Below are 24,519 nucleotides of genomic sequence, written 5' to 3' on the forward strand. Positions count from 1 at the left end.
GTGGCATTGGCATCCCTTCAGGTGTTTTTTGAGTTGAGGAAACAGAAAGCAGTCCGATGGAGCCAGATCGGTGAATAGGGTGGATGATCAAGATACTGAAAGCCCACATTTCACAATTTCTGTGTTGCTGTTACTCGATGGGTAGGAGCATTGTCATGGAGAAACAGGACACCTGCAAGGAGCAAACTTCAGAATTTTTTTAAAGTGGTTTGCAAAAGTTGGAGCACCGATCCAGAAAGTGCATTGAGCTTCAAGGGGAGTATGTTGAGTAACAATGAAGTTTCATTATTCCAAGTGCATTCCTTCTAAGTTGGGCTACGAACTTTTCAGCATCTCCTCATAAGAGTGTAATGCTAATAGCATCAAAATCTGACGAGCGTATCTACTCACTTAAGCACATGGAGTGGGATGGCAAAAATTGTTCTGCACAAAATATGTATTAAGTAATGATAGACAGAATCAGCATGTGCTTATAAACATGTATAGAATTTGATCAATGTATGAAACGAGTATGTATCATCATGAAATTAAAATGACACAATCGAAACTTTGGCTATGGATTTGATCTGTTCTTTGTACTTAAAACTGAAGTAACTTTTTTATTTGTGTTTTTTGAATAATATCTGGAATTGAGCAGTTTGTACAAGGAAGAATATGGAATTGGTAAAGTTTGAAAATTAATGCTAATCAGATTTATTTATGTAAACTTTGCATTATAAGTATTCACCTGTTTTGAAATATAATTACAGTGGAACCCCAATTTTATATTCCTGGATTTTACATTTTTCTGCCTTATACAGTGTGTTTCAAAAGTCATGTAACCCAAACTTTGATGGCTGTAAAAATGCTATAAACTTTTTCTTGATTTAAAATTTTCCTGCATTTTACGTTTTTTCAGCTTGTTCTCTTTATAAATATAAAATCGAGGTTCCACCGTACCTAGATTTAAACATATTTATTTCAATGATTTTTTTTTCTTTTTTCAAACTTAGAAGTTTCTTCGTCTGATACCCACAACCGAGGATCTAATTTGCATTATGGCATCAAATTGATAGAATCCTTGCTCACTGTATGCTTGGTGACATCCCCTGTAGATGTTGAGACAGGTAAGGAAAACATTTAGATTTGTGTTCTAATTGTTCTGTAGATTTTATGTTGGCTATTAGTATTAACAGGGTGGCGACAGACCTGGAAAACCGGGAAAAGTCAGGGAATTTGAGGTGTCAAAAAAAGTCAGGGAAATGTCAGGGAATTTCGTCTTCATTGACTTCGAACACTCTTTTGACGAAAATTGTTATAACTCAGGCACTATGGGAGCAATCTACTTCGGATAAGTTTTGTTTTGCAGCTAAAACATCAGCGCATGCAACGGTGTACAATTTAGAACATCGGACCGAGGAAGGGGGTTTGGGGGACATGTCCCCCGAATTTCAATGAAAAAAATCTGGAGTTTGCCCCCCTCTTCTGCTATTTTGGGGAAAAGGCGCGAACTTTAGTATTCATTTCAAAGAATGGACATTTCTCAAGAGAATGAAACATATTTCATGTTCTTTGGTGCCATACAAGTTGAATAATAAGCTAAACTGTGATTTTTTTGTACGAAAAATAGGTAATTTGCATTTTTGGAGGAAAATTGTTATAACTCGGGCACTAAGGGAGCAATCTACTTCGGATATGTTTTGTTTTGCAGATAAAACATCATAGCATGCAACCGTGTACAATTCAGATCGCCGAACCGAGGAAGGAGGGTTGGGGGGTGGGTGCGACCCCCGAATTTCAATGGAAAAAACAAAAATCTGGAGTTTGCTACATTCTTTTCAAAGAATGGACATTTCGCAAGAGAATGAAGCATGTTTCATGTTCTTGGGTGCCATACAAGTTGAATAATAAGCCAAAATGTGAAACTGTTTTTTTACGAAAAATAGATAATTTGAATTTTTGGAGGAAAATTGTTATAACTCAGGCACTATGGGAAAAATCTACTTCGGATAAGTTTTGTTTTGCAGCTAAAACATCAGCGCATGCAACGGTGTACAATTTAGAACATCGTACCGTGGAAGGGGGGCTTGGGGGGGGGGCACGTCCCCCGAATTTCAATGAAAAAATCTGGAGTTTGCCCCCTCTTCTCCCGCTATTTTGAGGAGAAGGTGCAAACCTTAGTATTCTCTTCAAAGAATGGACGTTTCCAAAGAGATTGAGACATGTTTCATGTTCCTGGGTGCCATACAAGTTGAATAATGGGCCAAAATGTGAAACTCTGTTCGGAAATGTGGCATGGATATGTTGCGGAGAGGGGGGAGGTTGGTCATCAATATGAATTTTCCAGGCTTGCTCCAGACCTGTGTCAGAGTTTCCACCCAAACATAAGAGTATGAAGGTCCAAAAAGCACATTCATTTTGTAATCAGCACCATGATACCATTATGGTATGACACGCACCTTCTGCCTTTAGGGCTTTATGTTAGTTTGGTTATAACCCTTTTATCGGACTTCTCAAAGGCTTCTAAGGGTTAGTAGGACCAAGCCCTTGCGAGGTCTGTGGTGTAGGATTTATTTTTAATTATCACCTATGTAGGTTTGAAATTAAAGATCATTAAGACCTTTCACTCGAAGATTTATTTAAACTGCTGATGTTATACAAACACTTTTTCAAACAGACAATTCACCCGGTACAACTTGTAGGCCTAAACCTATTAGTTGTACCGAAGTTTAAAACCCTGGTCTTTTTGATGATGCAGGAGAACGCCTTATTCAGAGTTGGGTTTGTGGAATATCTGCCAAATGGAGTACAAGTACACCAGCCAATCCGAAGATTGAAGCAAGATATTACCCAACGTCCCCTGAACCATCAGCCTTTCGGCAACCAGGAGAATGTCCCGTAGGCTTACAAAAGTCTAGCTCTTTTATATGGTATTGTTGTTTACAATTTACCAAGGTTACTACATAGTTGTTTTATATTTCCATAGTTTCAACATTTTTTCTGATTTAAGTTAAACAATTCATTTCCTATTGTAACATTAACAATAACACATTTTTTAAAGAAAAGATTCCAACATAGATTAATACAATACAGATTGAATAGTTCTGTGTTTGAAAAAAGTATGTGTTGACAGGGGCGACACAGGTATCATCGGGCCAGTACGACCTTATGATACCATATGGTTGGTATCATCGGAGGAGTGAAGGTTAAGCCTCTAAATATTACGTGGAAAATGCATTGAATTATCATTTTTTTCTTGTCCGTATGGCAGTAGTAAGGAAACTTGTCAACAGATGGAGGTGATAAAAGCGGGTGGCGCATCCGATAGTTGTCGGACGTCGTAGTAAGGCATTTTGTTGGGCAAACTGAAGGAACATGGAAACAAATAGGTTCCATTGATACATACGATTTTTGTCGAATATCGCCACCTGACAAAGTATCTCACAACAACATGCGACAGAAATTGCATGGACTGCAACATCGAACAAAAATTGCATGCATAAACAAGAAGAACTCTAGACTGCAATTATGCTGCTGGAATTTTATTACTCTTCTGGCTCACTTCACCTTATTGAATATAGCATTGCTTACGAAGGCTTTCTTTTATCATCCTGACATATCACTGGTTTCGCACAAGTTAACATACGTTTACAATGACATTGCAATATTCTTAGATATCAAGAAGAATCCAACCAAACGGGACATATATTGAATACTATCACGAAAAAGTGAAACATAAATCTGCATTTGTGAACGTTATAAAAATTGGCAAGTGCTTGCTCACAACCTCAAATTTACTGCAACACTAATATTGCTATGAAATTAATGCCACTCTCTGTCCTGTCTGTTTAATCTTGTGAGAGATGGTCTTAAATCTCTCACTGAGTGAAGTTAATGTCGAATATTATGAAATAAAATAATAATCATAAATACGTAAATATTTTAATATCATATTTACTCGAATCATTCAATCATAACAGCAAATCACTTCCTTCAAGAATTGACTTTTTTCTGCCAGCCCTGCTAAATTTTCACTTTCCATCTACTGATTTATACGAGGGGTGTCCAGAAAATAATTTCCGATTAGTAGGTACATTGATTTTTCGCGAACGCCAAAAAAGTGAAAAATGGTTATTGCTGCGAAATTATGTTTAGGAATGTGCAGTGATGTCTGGACACATTTCTCGCCCGTTCGAAATATCGAAATAATGCGAATTTGGCAAAAAATTTGAATTGTTGGCGTTTTTAGCGATTTTTTTTAAAGAAATGTCCTAAAACAACGAAAAATTCCATGAAATCCAACATCATTGTCTTTTCTAGGCTATGTTTGTGTACATAGAACATGCAAGTTTTCCAACATTTTACTCAAGAATAAACTATAGAGTTACACGTACGTGAAATAATTCCGACAGCCACATCAAATCATTTATTTCCCATGATTTTTTCAACTTCTATCGAAACCATTTGCATCACAGAGCAAAGTGGCAGGGTTCTAACAGGAGATCGAGTGCGTATCTACCGTCACACGGGAGCCACATCTTCGTATTTGTCGCACGAGATATGTTTTGAATTACCAAGCTAAGTGCGCACTATCGGCATTTGTCGAGCGAGTAATAATGGAGCTCAGTCGTTAGGGCATCTGACTACTATGCGAGAGACCCGGGGTCGATCCCCTGCAGATGAGAACTGGGATGTTTTCCACCTATTCAAACTGCTCCAGCACCCGCCCAGCATCATATGAAGCTGGTACCTTGAGGAAACTTTGAGGGATAAAGGTAGCCAGGAGCGTGGTGCTGATCACATCACCCCCACCTTCAGCCGTGATCAAGAAAGTGTGGGGCCCTAACTCCACACCAAAATTCCATTATCTAAAATCCTTACCTTAAAATTCATAAAGGGGTATGGAAAATAACTTTCAAGATATCAAACTATCACGAAGAGGCGTAAGCCATGTGACTTACAATTTGAAACAGTAGTTTAAAAACACCATGAAGGTATAATTTCAGATATTTGCCAGAAAATGCGCTAAAATGAAAATGTGAATTTTGGGAAAAATAACACCGAATAGTAAAAAATAAAAAATAAGAAAATACACCAATTTGAAAATAAAATAAAATATCAAGGTCCCTACAGATTAGGCATAAATAAAACAAGAATATCAGTTGTAATTTATTCCATTAGTAACAGTGAGTCCTAACATATTTTTCGGCATAATCACCACCGTTGTTCTGGCATGTGTTGTAACATGGAACTAAATTTTATATGCACATGGTATATATGTGTGATGGCAAAGACTGGAACTATCTCTACCGCAATATAGCTGTCAAATCCTTGCCTTGCCAGAAACCTCTTCAGTTAAACAAAGAGATGAAAGTCGGTACATTCAAGGCCAGGGCTGTAGAGGGAGTGGTCTAAGATCGCTCACCTGAAGTGATGCAAAGGGCCCGTGTGTACTCAGCTGTATGGGGTTGTGCACATTCGATTGGCCTTCCGTGAATTGTCTGCAGCATCGTCTGACCATACTATCACTCACGACGTCTGGTCTGCACAACTCACACGATTGCTGGTGGCTCTGTGCCAAATTCTGAGTGTGCAATGTAGGCTACATCGCAGTCGGTGGGAGACTGTATGAGAGCTGCAATCTTTAACCTAGAACTGTCCTAAACCGACTGCATTGCAACTGTACCAGATTACAGCTACATGCCACTTCTTCCTGCCTGCATGTGTGTGTGTCGCTCACCGACCACTAGTGCTGCGTATAGCCACCATTGGAGCTTTTTTCAGGATGTCCCTCGTATATGAACTTTCAGAAGCTTTTATTATTAGAGTGTTCCTGTTTTAATGTGTTGGTTAGCTAAATCACGTACCTATACAATGCAATTCTATAAATTCCTTGCGTTAAATTTCTAATACTCACATATCCTTTTCGTCAGCATTAATGGTATAACTGCATGTTGTTAGTTTCACAGCACTTCACTTGGATATACTGTACTGAAACAGAAATCCCATTGATAATGTAAGGAAATATGACACTTTCTTTTGTTCGATTCAGTTGTTTCACTTATATGCAAGAGTTAAGTTGTTTGCTTTACAGAGAAGAGAGAAGTAGCTTTATGCATTGAAAAATGAGTCCGCACTCATAGTTTTTGCAAGCAGAGGGTTCCAAACCTCAGTGGAAATATCAACATATAATACCGAGAATGTATTTATATAAGGAGATTGATAAATTACAAATTGCATTTCTTAATCAATCACTCTTCACTCTTATCTCATTTAGTCGTAACTTTAAAAATAATCTATTTTATTTTAAACTTACTGCGTATGACAAAATTCCATAATCTTTCCTTAGCTTGTGAATTGTAATAATTTTCGAAATTCACTATTTTGCAGTTTGAATTCAAATCATAGAGAATAAAGAAATTAAGTCAATTTAATAGAAGATAATATTGGTACTTAGCAAAACCATACGTGGATCTGTATGAGTTTCTTATTTCCATTTGCAAAAACATCGATTTAGTTTAGTTTGTAATTGTCAGGGAAAAATGTAAATTTTATCCTGGAAAACCTGGAAAAGTCAGGGAATTTCATTTCTGCTTGTTTGTAGCCACCCTGATTAAGTATTCTGCTGATGTTCGTTATAAAAGTATTGCTAGTGTAGATGCATATTTTGTCACAGAATGATGTGATATTGCATTATACAAAATCCAAGAACATTGATTATTTCTGTCTCAAAATGTCTGATGGAAAATGAACTTTTTCAAAAAGATTAAACTGTATAACTCAAGGGACTTAACATTGACCAACTTTTGGTGTCACACTTGCTCAAGTTTTATGAAGACTAATGATGAACGTGGCCGCGGTGGCTCAGTCGGTAACGCGTCTGACTACCATGCTCAAGGTCCCGGGTTCGATCCCCGGCCAGTTCAAATCTGGGCCCGGCCCGGCACCCACCCAGCGTCAAATAACATGGGTACCTGGGGGAAACCCTGGGGGGTAAAGGCGGTCAGGGGCGTGATGCTGATCACATCACCCCCACTCACGACCGGATCAAGAAAGTGTGGGGCGTTACCCTCACACCCCCTATACACCTTCATGGCGTGGTGCTAAGCACAGGGGAACACTTTACCTTTTTTTTTTTATGATGAACAAACTCTGAAGGCTGTTTAAAGTAGAGCATGGATCTGTTCATGACAATGCTTGCTGATATAGCTCAGATGACATAATAGTGAATAATGTCAATATTCAACATTTAGAGAACCCCATCTTTAGTGACAGGTGAGTAACTGATTGTGGGATGGTGGAAAAACATCCATAAGTACTGGAAATGTTGAAAAAATTTAACCATCATATCACCTTTTCATACAATAATTTGCAACAAGTGATGCAGTTTGTTGCAAGAGGTAACGATTTTCTTGCAGGTTAATGCAAAGTCCCATACTTCCCATAAAACCAGGGGAAAGTGCAAATATTACCATGGGAAGACCTTCACATCTGTACAGTTTAGATTTAGTACCTTCAGATTTCTATCTGTTTGGTCTCTTGAAGGAACATTAGGCCAACAGACATTTCAGTCAGTCAGATGAGCTTAAAATGCATATGCGACAGAGGTTTATATATTAAGACAAACTCTTTGTTTATGCTGTGATATAAGTGTAGTTTTCTTCGAAAAATAAATTATATACTGTCTCTTTACATGTTCTGAAAAATAAATTCTAGTTTTGACGTGAATGCTTTTCATATCACATTAACTGTATAAATGAGTCTACATCAGTGGTTCTTAAGCTAAGGTCCAGGGACTCCCAGAGAGTCTACAAAGAATTAAGGAAATGCTGGAAGCTGTTATAGGAATTGTCACAGTGGCAGAGTATGACCTTACCAATAGTGTAAGCCTAACATGATGAAGGCTGATCATTCTTTTTATTTGTACTAAAGTGATTAATCTAGCAGTGAAACATATGTAACATTACAAAAATTAATAATAAACACATTATGGTTTGATTTAGAATTTCTAATGAAGTACGCATAAATTCGATATACATGTTTTTTTTTTCAATTACTCAAAACATGTTTTCTCTATCATTATCGTTGATAATTTAATAAGTCTCTTCCAATGTGTAGTTCACACATATGTGTGTATTTCTTTTTTCAAAGCAGAGAATGTCCTCTCAATCAATGTGCTGATTGCAGGAATTGTTAAAATTAAAATTAAATAATCTTTCGAAGAGCTGTCGGCATGTTTGCTAAGATTAAATATTTACAAAAAATATTTTTTTAAGATCTAAAACTGAAAGTTTCTTAAACTCTTGTGATGAATATATAGCATCCAGTTTAGTTTACAAAAGGACAGAATCAAAATATGGCCCATATAATTTCAATACCAATTTATAATCATTTATTGGAAAATTCTCACAGTAATTTTGGAAATTTGTAAAATCTAGCAGAAAAAATAAATTCTAGTTTCTGAATTTCAAAAAGTCTGTTGCTTAACTGACCTTCCATGTATGTGAAAATGATTTCACAGTAAAGTCTATGATACAAAGCTTTCATTTTATTACTAATCATACTTTGTTATGGGATTATTTAAAATTTTTAATTAATTATTTACTGTACAAAGTTAGTACGTTGGTAAGTAAACACTGACTGTAAGATGTTGACCATAGGTTTACACTGGCATTCTCTGGCTGTCTCTCTTAGCCCAGATTGTTTTGCTTTGAATTAAGGACCACTAGGCACTGTGTGTGTGTGCATGGCTAGTATTTCCGCAAGTGAAGATCTCGAAGCTTACACAGGCAGGAATATTTCCTGTTGGTGAAGTGTTGCCATATAGTTACATTTTACTGGAACCATTAAAGTGTAAGCCAGGCTTATTTGGATGCTTCATTCTTGGACTATCATTCTTACATGAGATATTAAAAAAGAAAAAAATGGTCCAGATAAATAAATAGAAGATAAAAACAGTAAAATCTCATTAATTCGAACCCCGATAAGCTGGACTTCGCTTAATCTGGACAGGCAAAAGGCAAAAAAAAAGCAGAATGCAAGGTTTTAAATGTGGCTAGAAGTCAACAAACGCATTCGTCATATTGCTCCGTAACAGCTAAGAATTCGTACATCCAACATCCATGGAAGAACTTCCTAAAGAAAAGGCAGTGAACCACTGATGAAATTCTGTTTCCTGAAGACTTGTATTTTAGCCTATGCCTTTTAAATATGCCATAATAAACATGTTTTGTTGCTATAAATGGAGTTTTAATGCACTTTCTACTGTTCTTTTAGGTTATTTTAGTTAGTCCGGACTTTTGTTAAACCGGTCAACTTATCCCCCCCATTAGTCCAGATTAATGAGGTTTTACTGTATTAGATAGTATTCAGAATTCTTAATGTAAATTTTACTGTCTTGAAATCATCTTGTATACCGTCAAAGGAAAGTTCCTTCTAAAATTTCTGGGTTCACTTACAAAGTAACTATCTGCAACTTTCACAATATTGAGAAAAATCCTTTTCTGCTTTTTGTTACCCTAAAAACAAGTATAGAAACAGTTTAGCAAATGTTGAGTCAGAATTTGGTACAGTTTCAGATATTAAGCTTGACATAAAAAGATTTGTAAGTAAAAATGCAGCTTCAGGTACTCATTAATCCTCCATTAGGCATGTGTTGTACAGGTGTTCCCCATGCTTTTCTGTAGCTGAATGTTCTTTGTCTTTGTTCTGCTGAACTTTTAAACCACATAATATTACAATGCTAACGTCAGTCATGTGCTTGGTGTACAGTTGACCCCAAGTGCTTAAATACATAACAAAAATGTGTCAATGTGTCGACATAACAAGAATGTGTCGGAATTCAGACCACACTACAGATTCCGATGTTGGTGAGGTTAGTGAGAAAGGGGAGGACATGTAGATATGTATTAGTGCCAAAAGAGAAACTTTAAAGTGACCACGTGACCAAAAGTGAACATGGCACTGCTTCGGTTGTTACGTATTTAGGTGTGTGGGGGACAGCTGTACACGAAGCATGCAACTGGCGTTAATTATAATATTACATCATTTTGAAAGAGCAGCAGCAAATTGCAGGTGATTGTAAAAGAAAGACAAGAAAGAACATTTTGCGCATAAGATTAGTACAATTCACAGTTTATGTCATACCTTAAAGATAGTTTAAGGGTTGGGGACAGTTGTACACCATGTGCCTACTCATGTTACAGAAAGTGATGCACATAAAGGAGGGTTAACTGTTCAATATAGTTGTTGTTTTATTACAATAAAAATACGAGTATTGAAAGCCAATTATACGAGGGTCACTATTTATATTTTGAGCCTAACAATGAAAAAACAGGAATTTGGCATTGAAAACTGCTTTATTGTTTTTCAAAGTATTCTCCTTTATGGTCAATACACTTTTGCATTCGTTCGAACCATTTGTCAAAGCAGTTTTTCCAATCTTCTTGAGACACCTCCATAATATGGTTTTTGAACGCATCAACGGCGTCTTCCGCCGACGAAAATCATTGTCCACGCAATTTATTCTTGACATTCGGGAACAAGAAGAAGTCATTGGGTGCCAAATCAGGACTGTACGGTGGATGACCCATCAATTCGATTTTTTGACTGTTCATAAAGTCGGTTGTTAGACGAGATGTGTGACAGCTGGCATTGTCTTGATGAAGAATGATCCGATGGCGTTTGTTTGATTTCCGTATTTGACCGAAGACCTCTGGCAAACAAATTGTTGTGTACCATTCAGAGTTGACCGTTCTACGTTCCTCTAAAGGCACAGTTGCCACATGACCAGTTTTCCCAAAAAAACAGGCGACCATTTGTTTTGATGTGCTTCGAGCGCGAACAACTTTTGTTGTATTGGGTTCATCTTGAAACACCCATACAGTCGACTGCTGTTTACGTTCTGGCTCATATGCATACATCCATGATTTGTCACCTGTTACAATCTTATATACGTCTTATGAAGCACCACAATTGTATTTATTGAGCATTTGTTTGCACCAATTGACGCGAGCATCTTTTTGAGTTTTTGTCAAATTGTGTGTGATCCAACGAGAACATACCTTTCTCACAGCTAAATTATCATGCAATATTTTATATATGCTGGTGGAACTAATGCCTATGGTTGCCTCAATCTCACAGTATGTCACATGACGATCTTGCAGTATTAGGTTTTTCACAGCATCAATGTTTTCTTGAACAACAACTGATTTTGGACGACCTTCGCGAATCTCGTCGGTGAGCGAATGGCGGCCACGATTAAATTCGTTATACCAGCGTTTCACAGTGGCAAAGGATGGGGCTTCATCGCCAAATGTGGAAGTAAGTTTATCGATGCACTCTTGTCTTGATAATCCACGTCGAAAATTATAAAAAATCATCGCACGAAAATGTTCACGAGTTAATTCCATTTTATTGTTGTCGCGCAATCTCCAAGGCAACATAAACAACAGAAATGAAGCTATTGACAAAACATTTGAAGTACGTTATGGTCAATAATGCCAGACGATTCAGTGCAAACGTCAAATCGCACCTAACTTCAATCAGTGTTGCCAAGGCTCAAAATATAAATAGTGACCCTCGTATTGTATAATTGTAATGAAAAGATCCTTGATGAGCAACTTTTAGTAAATGTTTAATGACCTTATGATTGGTGGTCCGTAGCAACAGGGGCCCATGGTAACTGAAACGTTAAGAACTGCTGGTCTGGATAATTTAAGAACAAGACTGTATATTGAATAGTACAGTTACCATGTTCTAATATCATAATACATATATGTAAACTAACCATTTTCTTGAATTTAAATTGCTGAGAAATGTGCACTTACCCATCTTTGCATCTTGACGTGAATCATTTAAAATGTATATATTCCTGTCTGTCAGCTCAGCTCCAGAAATGAAGTATTCTGATGCATTATAAGAAACATGAATTTTTCTTTTCTGTTAGTGCATTTGCAGAGGTAAAAAAAAGGTAAAGTGTTCCCCTGTGCTTAGCACCACGCCATGAAGGTGTATAGGGGGTGTGAGGGTAACGACCTACACTTTCTTGATCCGGTCGTGAGTGGGGGTGATGTGATCAGCACTACGCCCCTGACTGCCTTTACCCCCTAGGGTTTCCCCCAGGTACCCATGTTATTCGATGCTGGGTGGGCGCAGGGGCCGCTTCCAATGTTAGAAAGTTCCCGGATTTGAACCGACTGGGGATTGAACCCGGGACCTTTAGCATGGTAGTCAGACGCGTTACCGACTGAGCCACCGCGGCCCGTGCATTTGCAGAGGATTAAGCAGAATTTTATTGTAATGTCATAAGAGCTATTTTGAATCTTCTGTGTAACATTTAATAAGCAGAGCTTTCTGGCCTATCTTTGTCCACTGTCAGATACTTTGAAGCCAGAGAATTATGAGATGCTTCCTTCAATGCATTTCATATGCATGATAAAAATAAAGTTAGGATTGTACCTACAAAAAAAAAGTATGTAATAATTGAAAAACTTTCAAATCAAATGTGAGATTTTAATCAACATGATAACATCAAAATGTTATTTGATATATCTAACTTGATCCTCCAAACTATGATCAGCTTTTATACCAAAATTTTGATATTTTATTCTTCCCAAATATAGTTCTTCCTGGTCATTTGATTTTAAAAGTGGGTTTAAACTGTTAATATGGGCAGTGCTACTGATACCAAAACAATCTACAATAATTTTCTGACATCAACAAAGAAGATAATAGTGCAAATTATACTCCTCTGTTAGCTTTAACATGATTAGTATTGATGTATAGGATTAACACTACAGCTTGATATCCATATTTTATGAAGCATGTTGACAAAAATCTGACACAGAGACTCCATGGTTGTTTGCAGACACTCAAATCCATACAGTGATAGCTCTTTTTTTTTATTATTATTCATGTGCTTTTTGCATTCAAATTTCAGCCTCCCCAATGGTGTAGTGGTTAAAGGCTCCACCTTTTAATCAAGGTTCAATGTCCTGCGGAGGCACATTAGCATATCTGTCCATAAAGTAAACGTTTTATGTTGAAAGTCTTCTAACAGTATATCTCTTGTAGTCTTATTTGCCGTAACAGTCTAACAGTATGGCTCTTTTGCTACACTGTAAATGCAGATAGTAAGTATTTGTTGTTCAAAGGTTTTTTATCCACCAGCCAGCACATGCTGGGGATTAAGGATTAGCTACTTTGTACGCAGCTGCACTGACGGCAATCTAATGATGATTCATTGTTTCTTATTCAAGGCCAGGCACTGGAGGGAGAAGCTGTTTTGGAGAGTTTGAGAAGAAATTTTCTAAGCTTACAGTTGCATCATAATGTTGATATGAGGCATTTGAGTGATGTTTTAATTCGATGTGCTGCAATAGAACCTAGTGATGAACATATCATGCCATCTCAGAGGAAACCGGAGGTGAGTGTGTTCTCTAATTTGGAAAACAGTTTTGTGATTGCCTTGCTTAATACGAATGAGGTAAAAATGTTCTTACCCTCACCATGATGTAGGTGAGCCAGGGCTCTGACATTTTACACAACCATAGGTTGTTATTTCAATAGAAATACAATAGAACGTCGTTTATCCACATTAATTGGGACCGAAGGTTATGCGAATAACGATTTTTGTGGATAATACAGGGTGATTTTTTTAAAACTCATGGTTTTCTTTGTTGTGTAAAATTTGCAAATGAAGTATTATTTCCATGTGGTTAGTGGCAAATGAATAAGGAAGGATGGGAGATTTATTGGAGTATGTTTACCGGTTTATATGCATCCCGGGTAATATCGCCCACGCCTCAACAAAAACAGCAAATATTCACCAGTGTACCCTACAATAACATTGAAGTATTGGATTTTTGCTGAACTGAATTAATGAAAATGAGTTCTTTTTTTTGTATTCACTCAAACATAAAAAAAAAACATAAAAATTATGGTACAGACATATGACATAACATCTCACCTTTAAAGAAGGTGCTCAAAGTGTCGACCTCCTTCCTGTAAACAAAGTCGAACACGCCGTTCCATGTTAAGGGCTGTCTGACATAGTGTTTCTGCGCTAATGTTCGTAATTTCAGTGATAATGTTCTGCTTCAACATTTCCAGGGATGTAGGGTTGTTTCTGTACACACGTTCCTTTAGGAAACCCCACAGAAAGAAAGTAAAGTTAAGTCTGGAGACCTCGGAGGCCACAATCCCTTTGAAATAACCCTATTCGCAAAGAAACGTTTAATCAGTGCCATACTGTCATGCGATGTATGGCATGTAGCACCATCCTGTTGAAAATAACCCTGTGCGAGTTCAATGTTGTCCAAACTTTCAACAAATTCCATGAATATTGCCCTGTACCGCTCTGTGTTCACTGTTTCATTGAAGAAGATTGGACCCACTATATGTGATGCTGAGACAGCGCACCATAACCCAACTTTCTGTGAGTGCAACGGAATTTCGATTACACTATGTGGATTTTCAGCTGCCCATATCCGTGTATTCTGAGAATTAACATACCCAGAGAGATGAAACCAGGCTTCATCAGTAAACCATGTTATTTTCAGAATATTAGGATTACGCACAATAAACATTATAAACCAATTACAGTAATCTACACGTTTAATTTTATCTGGATCCTTTAATTCTTGAACAGCTGTAATTTTGTACTCCCTTAGTTTCGCAGTTTTCGCTGCCTTTTGACATGTTGAATAGCTATAGCCGGTTTCTTGCGACAAACGATGGAGAGATTTCTTGGGCGACTTCAAGAGTCGAGCACTGACTTCTTCCACAACACCTGCCCGCGGGGTCCGATGCTTCCCTGTCTCACTCAGAAGCAATCCTGTTTCTTCCAATTTCTTCACTAGCGACAATATTGTGTTCCTGTCTGGGGCAGAATGTGAGGCAAATTTGTTCCTAAATGCCCTTTGCGTAGCAACAACAGAATCAATCAGTTTTCCAAAAACTTTTCACGATAAACACACGTTCCTGCAAGGAGTACACCATTCTTACTGTGTGTCCTGATCACAAAAACGCAACTTTTCAGCACAACAATTACGCAATAGCACACAACTTTCCAGCAGAACAATATAACAGCTCAGTTTCCTGGTTATTGTTGACAATGACAACAGTGCTATCTACAGGAGGAAACTTAAACCTCCGCACTGCATCCAAACCCCCAGACCGTATAGACGCGAAAGGTACACTGGTGAATATTTGCTGTTTTTGTTGAGGCGTGGGCGATATTACCCGGGATGCATATAAACCGGTAAACATACTCCAATAAATCTCCCATCCTTCCTTATTCATTTGCCACAAACCACATGGAAATAATACTACATTTACAAATTTTACACAACAAAAAAAACCATGAGTTTTAAAAAAATCACCCTGTATAACATGTGTTTATTTAACAAAGGAAAGGACGTACAGTACAGGTTTACTTTATACATACAGTACACAGTACTACATACGTGTATACATGTACAAGAAAACCAAAAACATGAGAAAACACTCGTTGAATCTTTATTTTTTGAGTGTGCCGATAACTGACGTTGCGGATAATTGACGTGCGGATAAACAACATTCTACTGTAATGCCAATTTATATCATTACACATCTTGTTGAACTGGATACAGATTATGTTGGCACAAAGTTTAAGTCAAGTTTTCTGTGTAATAGTCAATACCTTCAGGCTACAGGGCTGTTTGAAAACTATTTTCTACCTTAGGGATCTTTGCATTATTTATAGTTTTCGGAAGCACTTATATGGGAATTTGTACACGTTATATAGTGGGAAACACTGGTTTAACAATTTTCCTGCTTTGCAAATTTTAACCTTTCAGTCCCAATGAAGCAACATGTTATAAAAGTTTTACCTGGGATGTACATTTTACCACATTATTAGTTCTTTAGCCAATGAACAGGGTTATTATAAATAAACGAAACAACTTTACATGTTTATTATAAAGAAACTATGAAAGTTAGAAGAATGTGTTAGGCATTAATGGATAGGAAGAACTCTCTAAGTTGACATGCATCACAACCATTTGGAAACATTCCATCTCAAAGTGTACAAAGTGTACATGCATCGAAGCCTTTTTGCTCGATCGTCTAATAGTTTGCACGGATGATGCTAGATGGCTTACGGAATAGACAGTTTCTTCGCTCGTCTAATAGTTTGCACGGATGATGCTAGATGGCTTACGGAATAGACAGTTTCTTCGCTCGAGCGAATAAAGCTCAAACCTTTAAACGATCGGTATACGCTAGAAGTCCAGTAGTTCACGTATAACCGTAATTTTTCTGTAGTAGTGGCCTTCAAATATGGATCGTGAAGTGAAAGGCGCAGTGAAATTGAAACTTAAGTGAACATTGTCATCATCTCCATGTTAAAATGTAATTTACTCTATCTTACCAATACATAGCAATATATGAAAATGAATAGATGGTTATGGGCTGAAACTACCAGGATGAATTTTTACACATATATTTGTACGATTATTGTCCCATTGAAATGATATTTGATATTCTATATATTCGAGCGTATCACGCTCGAGCGTGAGAGATTCGATCGAGTATTTTCGAGCGATAATGGTCCAATACTGTACTCTAGTACATACACCCAGTGCTTAAAGTGGTTCGGTCAATAGCTGGAATGCCAACCACAAATGAATAGACATAAAAAGTTCTCCTCCACCTCCTACTACTACTAAGTGGATATTAAAACAACAGTGGTATTATTATTATTATTATTATTATTATGATCATTGCTTTTGTTCTGGGAAGAAATATTCTTCAAGTTGGTTTGCTATTATTTGGTACGGTCAATAAATAACCGGATTAATGCCATGAAAAAGCGAAATAAAGTGACAAGAGTGATGAAACTTATGTTATGGGATATGTAGTCCAGGCTGGGGTACATCACATGTCTGCGAGACGAGTTCCAGACCATGTCGCTAGGTGCCAGCACTGGCAGGGAAGGGAGGTTATCTATGTGCAATTTGCCTCCAAGGCGCCAGTCAGTAATTCAGTAAGATGAGTCATGGCGTTCACAGTGTCAGGTGCTACAAAGAAGGTTCAGCGATCTGCGATACAGTTTTTGACTGCAGAAGGCAACACACCAGGGAACATTTGCGTATGACTGCTGTGTATGGTGGTGAGTGCATGTCCCGAACACAAGTGTATGTGTGGGCGAGCCGTTTTTAAGCAGGACATGCAACAGTGTCTGATGGGGAACGTAGTGGGTGGCTAAAATGTGCCATTACGGACGAGTCCATTTCTGCTGTTGATGACCTCATACGGGAGTTTCGGGATATTATCCTGAACCAGATTGCAACCGAACTCGGCATTAGTCATGGTACAGCATACACTATTGTTCATGAACACTTTCAATACTAGAAGGTGTGTGCAGCCTGGGTGCCAAAGATGCTCGCAGAGGAGCAAAGGCTACACTAATGGGGAAGAGTCTCACACATCTCCTCTGGTACTCGACAGAGGGCTAGGGTTTCCTGGAGTGCATTGTGGCAATGGACGAGATCTTGCTCAGCCAGTATATGCCAAAGAGTAAACGCGTCAGCAAGGAGTGGAAACACCCCTCGCGACCCAAGAAAAGCAGACAAGTTGACTTTGTTCGCAAAGGTGATGTTCGTGTTTTTCTTTGATCATCGTGGTCCACTCCTTGATCGGTTCTTCGGGCAGGGTGAGAAAATAAACGCTGCTCTGTACTCTGACATCTTGCGAAATGAGTTGAGACCTGCAATCAGGCACAAGCGGCACGGCTTCTTGTCACGAGGTGTCATCATACTGCAAGACAATGCACGTCCTTACGTTGCTGGACACACTATGGACATGATCGCACAAATGGGTTGGGAATGCTTAGATCAATCATCCCTACAGCCCTGACCTATCCCCGTGTGACTTTCATGTGTTTAGCCCAATGAAAGGTGCCCTACGTGGAATCCCCTTTGCCTCGGATACACAACTGCAGGAGGCGGTCTTCCATTGGTGCTCTCAGCAGCCACAGGAATTCTGGGACAGGGGCATCAAAAATCTGGTGAAGTGGTGGGATGCCTGCCTCAGCGACGCAGGGGAGTATGCCAACCAGTATTAAATGGTAAGAATTATTTTCCTGTAGTTTACGGTTATTACAAGCATAAGAAAACAGTTTTTCTTTGTGATGTTTCAGGAGAACACACGCTCCTTTCATCAGACATTTATTTTCATTTTGACTAAAGATACAGTTATAACAATGGTTAGTAATTTCTTAAGCAAAGAGAATCTGTTATATAATGGATGTTGTCAATATTACATTGTTGTAATATATCAACTTAACTGTGAAAAAAGCAGTCTGTTTTATTTTTATTTCAGATTTTTTTAAAATTATGAATCCCAAATATCATCAGATAATTCAAATTCATCATTGTTTTCACAAAGTCTCTTGATGTTTTCTGTTACATTAAATTTTAAAGATGGTGGCTTACTCCATTTGTGAAAAAGAAAACTCCATACTGGATCTATGTTACCATTTTCATTATTTAATTTATTCCAGTGTTCCTCTCCAATGAACGAAGCTTCCCAGACATTCGACTCTGTGTTTCCCGTTAATCTTTTTAAAACCCTTCTCTTTTTAATCAAATGCTTCTCTTCGATGATATGAGTTGACAAACCTGTTCTTGGGTTTAGATTTATAATGTCCAAATCGTGTTCGTGCCATCTTATTGCCATTTTCCTTGCTGTTTGTCCCACATAATCTTTTGAACATGAACAACTTATATTATATATTCCTGTGGTTTCCACATCTGGTAGAGAGTTTCTCATTTTGAATTCATTAAATGTACATTCCAAACTTCTTGGTGATTTAAAGACAATTTTGAAATTAAAACTTCTAAAAATAATGGATAACATATTTTTAAATTTTTTCCTGAGAGCACAAAGACTATGTTCTAATAATGAGGATATCAAAAATGGAGAAGAAAGGCTCTTTAATATAGCAAAAGAAAATGGCTTTCACACTAACAGAATAAACCAAATCAAAAAACAAGTTGCAAGAAAACTAAAGGAAAAGAGAAATACAGACAAAGATGAAAAAAAAAATCTGTTCAAAAGAAATTTGTGTGCATTCCATTCCACAAGGGATTCTCACATAAAATTGCAAAAATTTTTAGAAGTTTTAATTTCAAAATTGTTTTTAAATCACCAAGAAGTTTGGAATGTACATTTAATGAATTCAAAATGAGAAACTCTCTACCAGATGTGGAAACCACAGGAATATATAATATAAGTTGTTCATGTTCAAAGGATTATGTGGGACAAACAACAAGGAAAATGGCAATAAGATGGCACGAACACGATTTGGACATTATAAATCTAAACCCAAGAACAGGTTTGTCAACTCATATCATCGAAGAGAAGCATTTGATTAAAAAGAGAAGGGTTTTAAAAAGATTAACGGGAAACACAGAGTCGAATGTCTGGGAAGCTTCGTTCATTGGAGAGGAACACTGGAATAAATTAAATAATGAAAATGGTAACATAGATCCAGTATGGAGTTTTCTTTTTCACAAATGGAGTAAGCCACCATCTTTAAAATTTAATGTAACAGAAAACATCAAGAGACTTTGTGAAAACAATGATGAATTTGAATTATCTGATGATATTTGGGATTCATAATTTTAAAAAAATCTGAAATAAAAATAAAACAGACTGCTTTTTTCACAGTTAAGTTGCTATATTACAACAATGTAACATTGACAACATCCATTATATAACAGATTCTTTTTGTTTAAGAAATTACTAACCATTGTTATAACTGTATCTTTAGTCAAAATGAAAATAAATGTCTGATGAAAGGAGCGTGTGTTCTCCTGAAACGTCACAAAGAAAAACTGTTTTCTTATGCTTGTAATAACCGTAAACTACAGGAAAATAATTCTATAATGCAAGCAATGCGTACATACAAGAAAAACTATTAAATGGTAAGGCCATACAACATTCATTCCGGTTATTTATTGACCGTACCAAATACTATTTGTTATGGTGTTCATCATAAGAACTACTCTAAATATTGTAGTGTGTTCATAACAGTTGGGCTGAAAAGTTCGTAGGCTGACTCATAGATGGCATTACTAGAATTAAATCCATGTGATTTTTACTTAGTACTAACCTTCAAAAGATACGTGTATAAATTTCACAGCTGCCGGATAATTAGTTCGTGAGATATAGCATTGTGAGTGAAGCAGCTTTTGTTATTGTGAAAAAATGGATAAAAAAGAATTTCGTGTGTTAATAATATAGCATTGCTTTTTGGCGAAAAAAAATACTGTTGAAGCCAAGGCTTGGCTTGATAAACATTATTCGGACTCTGCACCAGGAAAATCAACCGTTGAGAAGTGGTTTTCTAAATTTAACTAAGGCAAAATGAGCATCGAAGACGATGCATGCAGTGGACGACCCAAAGAGGCTGTTACCGACGAAAACATCAAAAAAGTCCACAAAATAATTTTAAATGATCGTAAAGTGAAGTTAATCGAGATAGCTGAGACTTTAAAAATATCAAAGGAACGTGTTGGACATATCGTTTAAAGGATGAAATCACGAAAAAACGGCCCCATTTGAAGAAGAAAAAAGTGCTGTTTCATCAAGACAATGCACCGTGTCACAAATCAATGAAAACGATGGCAAAATTATATGAATTAGACTACGAATTGCTTCCCCATCCACCATATTCTCCAGATCTGGCCCCCAGTGACTTTTTCCTGTTTGCAGACCTTAAAAGAATGCTCGCTGGAAAGAAATTTAGCACTGATGAAGAGGTAATCGCCGAAACTGAGGCCTATTTTGAGGCTAAAGAGAAATCGTACTATAAAAATGGCATCGAAAAATTTTATGACCGCTATAATCGTTGTATCGTCCTCAAAGGCAACTATATTGAATAATAAATTCGAATTTTGTCAAAAAAATATTTTTTACTATGTTAGCCTAAGAACTTTTCAGCCCAACTGTTAAATGATCATGCATCTATATAGGCACGCATGGACACATTTCTTTCATTAAAATAAAATGAAAAAAATGTGTCTGTGTGTGCTTATATAGATGCATGATCATTTATAAAATGCTTCTAGCTTTATACCTATAAAAACATACTGGTGCAGCGTACTATTGCACTGATTACTATTATTTTATTGCATCCAAAGCAAAACACATCATGTCTTGTCAATTCAGGAAATTAGGTTCTCATTTACATTTTATATGAATAGCTCTGATTGAAATATATTATATTTTCTAAATTTTCCGGACCACCCACCAACAGGAGACAAGTACAAAAACTTTCTCTTTTTGTTTTCATCTATTGTTTTCAAGAATTAATGTAATGTAATGATGGACTTTTGTAAAGTGTATTAAGTAAATAAAATGGAGGTCCGATGTCGCAGTAGGAACTGAGTTCTGAGACCAAACTGATTTACCGGGATGGAGTTCCAGTTCATTCTGGCTTATAGCTGAAGTCTTGAACGTAGTAGCAGTTCGGCATCTTTGACGCAACCTCAGAGGAAGCTGACCGGAACCGTATCTGGTTTCGAGCCACCACCTGTTTTTCTGTAAAGCGATGTTGTCACTTTTGCCTGCAGTGTTTAGACATCCATTCATTCACTGCCAGGTTATACTCCCAAGGTCTTTATATTGTATAAAAAAGTAGCACAATACCATAACACAACCTAGCAAAGATAACACAACTGCAACTTCGCGTTCAAAAATCTCTAAAGAAACTGAATTAGCAACATCTCATTTAGTCCACGAGGGCTTGACGAGAGCTGTCATTTCTTGGACGAACGCTATTGGTGGGAAAGGTTTCAAGGGACGATTTATTGGACTCCACATGGACCTGACATGTGGTTGTTAGGGGGAAAACTGATCTTTCGGAACTTTCTTTGAAGTAAAGTGAGGTTGGAATCAGGACGAGGAGTATACTTTAAGCCCTGCTTACACCAGATTCATTAAGTGTGGAGACTGCATGTGAAATGTCCAGACAAGTTCTTGCTACACAAAGGCCAGCATGTCCACATCCATGGTTTCGATGACTGTGACAGTACACTGTCATAACTGAGGAAGATTTCATGGCAGAGATGACATATAAAGAACATCCTTCACAAACCCCCAGAGATTAACACGTTCACATCGGTCAGAATGACCAAAACTGTCACTCACCAATCATGCCATGTTGGTCATGTTAGCCTGCCATCGGTCACAAGTATAACAATGATGTGCATAAGGCATGACTGACAAGGCATGGGAGTCAAGTGCACATAAAAGTCTTTTGGTTGTTCTCTTTTTTACAGGAATAATAGCAGAAATTGCGAATTTGCAAAATAAAGTCCGATAACCGCTTTGGCGCAGGAGGAAGGAATTGGTGAAATCACCCTGGCAGGGAACATGTTAACAAAAAAGTTCTGGCTTCATTTGAAAGCTTCCCTTATTTGGTTGAGATCCATATGCGATACAAGGGGCCATCCAGCACTCTTCTTGTTACACACACAACCAGTCTCTTCAGTCTGATGGTGTCAATGGCAGATGTTTTTCCAAGGTAGTGGATCTTCAGCAAAGTGATTGCAGATGAAATTTGTCTTTGAAAGCTCAAACACAGCATACACCTTTTCTAATGGTTCTGAAACAGTAGGGTACAGTGGCCCTTGACCAAGTGTAAGAATGCATGCACATTAGAGTGCTGCAATGAGCATTTTTTGCTCGAACAGCAAAAGTTCGCACACACAATGCTAGATAGCGTACGGACTCGACAGCTTCTTTGCTTGAGCGAATAACGCTCAAACAGGCAAAACAATCGGTACACTCCAAGTCTTGTAGTTCATGCATAACTGTAATTTGCCTGTGATATTGGTCCCTCAAATATTGGTCCAGGCAAACTAAGGCAATTTTACCTCAAACCTGGGCAATGTGATTTTCCTAACATTTTATGTTTATTTGTGAATATTTTTTAATATTTTGGGTATTATTACTTATAATTTGTGTTCTCTTGTAATTTCAAATTATATATTGCCTTTTAAGAATGTCAATCTCTAAATTGTGCATGATTTGTGATAAAAAATTGGACAATGGACAAGAGGTAGCAAAAATATAATCACCAAGAATGACCAGCATGGCATGTAACTTGATAAATGCTGATAGAACCTGCTCATGGATAATTTGCACCTTCAAGCTATGCTGAAGATTCTCTCCCATCATTACAGCAGCCAGAAATCACAATCAATTCAAGCCCCATACTTGTATTTACAAGAAACCTTGTTTGTTGTCTGAAAATCCAACCATGCAAAAATGATGAAGTGACATTATGGGCCGGACTCGGATGGAGTTTTGAGTTTTTGTTTTAAATCCACAGAAAGGCTAATTAGGACTGGGCCTACAGTTTAAAGTGGAATCCAAACCAATATGTTCCTCCACCGGGTATCAAATCCGAGACCCTGGGTCGGACTCTGACCAGGCTTCGTAATAGAACAAGTACTAATGTATTCCCTGCAAACCAGGGTAGGACTGGTATGAGGAAGCGGATTTGCAGAAATCCAGAATACAACATGGCTGTTTTCCATAGACTTACACTTACAACTTAGCAATGCAAGAATATCCAAGAGTTTTGTTGAAGAGTAGTGAACGACACAATGAACTGTGAGAAAGTAGACAAGTTACCGTAATGATATTAAAAAAGCAATTGAAAGATTGGAATCAATATCCCTATTCCATTTTCACTCACTGCAGCACTAAGCAGTCACAGCTGGTTAGTACGGACATAGTCTTCAAAGAGGTGTTCAAATATTCTGCCAAAAGGTTGACAAAGTGAAAACCGTAGGATTTTCTACTGCTGCTGTTGTGAGTCCTGTTGGATGCGATATACAAGTACACTCATGCTCATAAATTAAGGATAATGCTGAATCTTGTACAAAGAAATATTTGATGTACACTTTGCAGCTTGAAATGATGTCCGGGTACTGTACCAAAGAACCTGTGTTGACTATGACCTTGATCCAGTGTGTGATGGCGCTGTAAACAGACCAATGACTCACAGGAGTGAAACTGCTGACCAGAGTACAGTGCCGATAGGAAGTGTGCAGTTATGTTCGGTTGTGCTAATGGTGAGTGTGTGTGTGAAATGGCTCAACGAACACATATTGATGATGTAATGAGGGAAAGGATACTTGGGTGGCTAGAGGTGGGCCAAAGACAGCAGGTCGTGTCACAGGTGCTCCATGTGCCACAAAGTGTCATCTCACGATTATGGCAACGATTCCAACAGACTAGAAACGTGTCTCGGCGCTACAGCAGTGGACGTCCACAGTGTACAACACCACGAGAAGACAGGTATCTCACAATAAGTGCCCAGAGACATACAGATTACTGCCGGGGGCCTTGCTTGAGACCTTACAGCTGCCACTGGAACAGTTGTTTCCAGACACACTGTGTACAGACGACTCAACAGGCACGGTTTATTCACCCGGAGGCCTAAAATTTGCATTCCACTGTCACATGGTCACAGAGTAGCCC

At 37.7% G+C, this 24,519-nt stretch overlaps 1 protein-coding gene across 3 annotated transcripts in view; it reads left to right on the forward strand.

The window, feature by feature from the left end:
• The window catches only part of mv (lysosomal-trafficking regulator mauve), a 488,369-nt gene that overhangs the window by 31,722 nt on the left and 432,128 nt on the right, over window positions 1-24,519 (forward strand). For all 3 annotated transcript variants that reach the window (XM_083122737.1, XM_083122738.1, XM_083122739.1), the window contains exons 6-7: window positions 993-1,106; window positions 13,239-13,405. In XM_083122737.1, coding sequence (XP_082978863.1) covers window positions 993-1,106; window positions 13,239-13,405 — 281 coding nt within the window. The remainder of the gene's footprint in view (window positions 1-992; window positions 1,107-13,238; window positions 13,406-24,519) is intronic.

Source organism: Lepisma saccharinum, chromosome 5 (assembly GCF_977018435.1).
Source record: "Lepisma saccharinum chromosome 5, izLepSacc3.1, whole genome shotgun sequence".
Taxonomy (NCBI): domain Eukaryota; kingdom Metazoa; phylum Arthropoda; class Insecta; order Zygentoma; family Lepismatidae; genus Lepisma; species Lepisma saccharinum.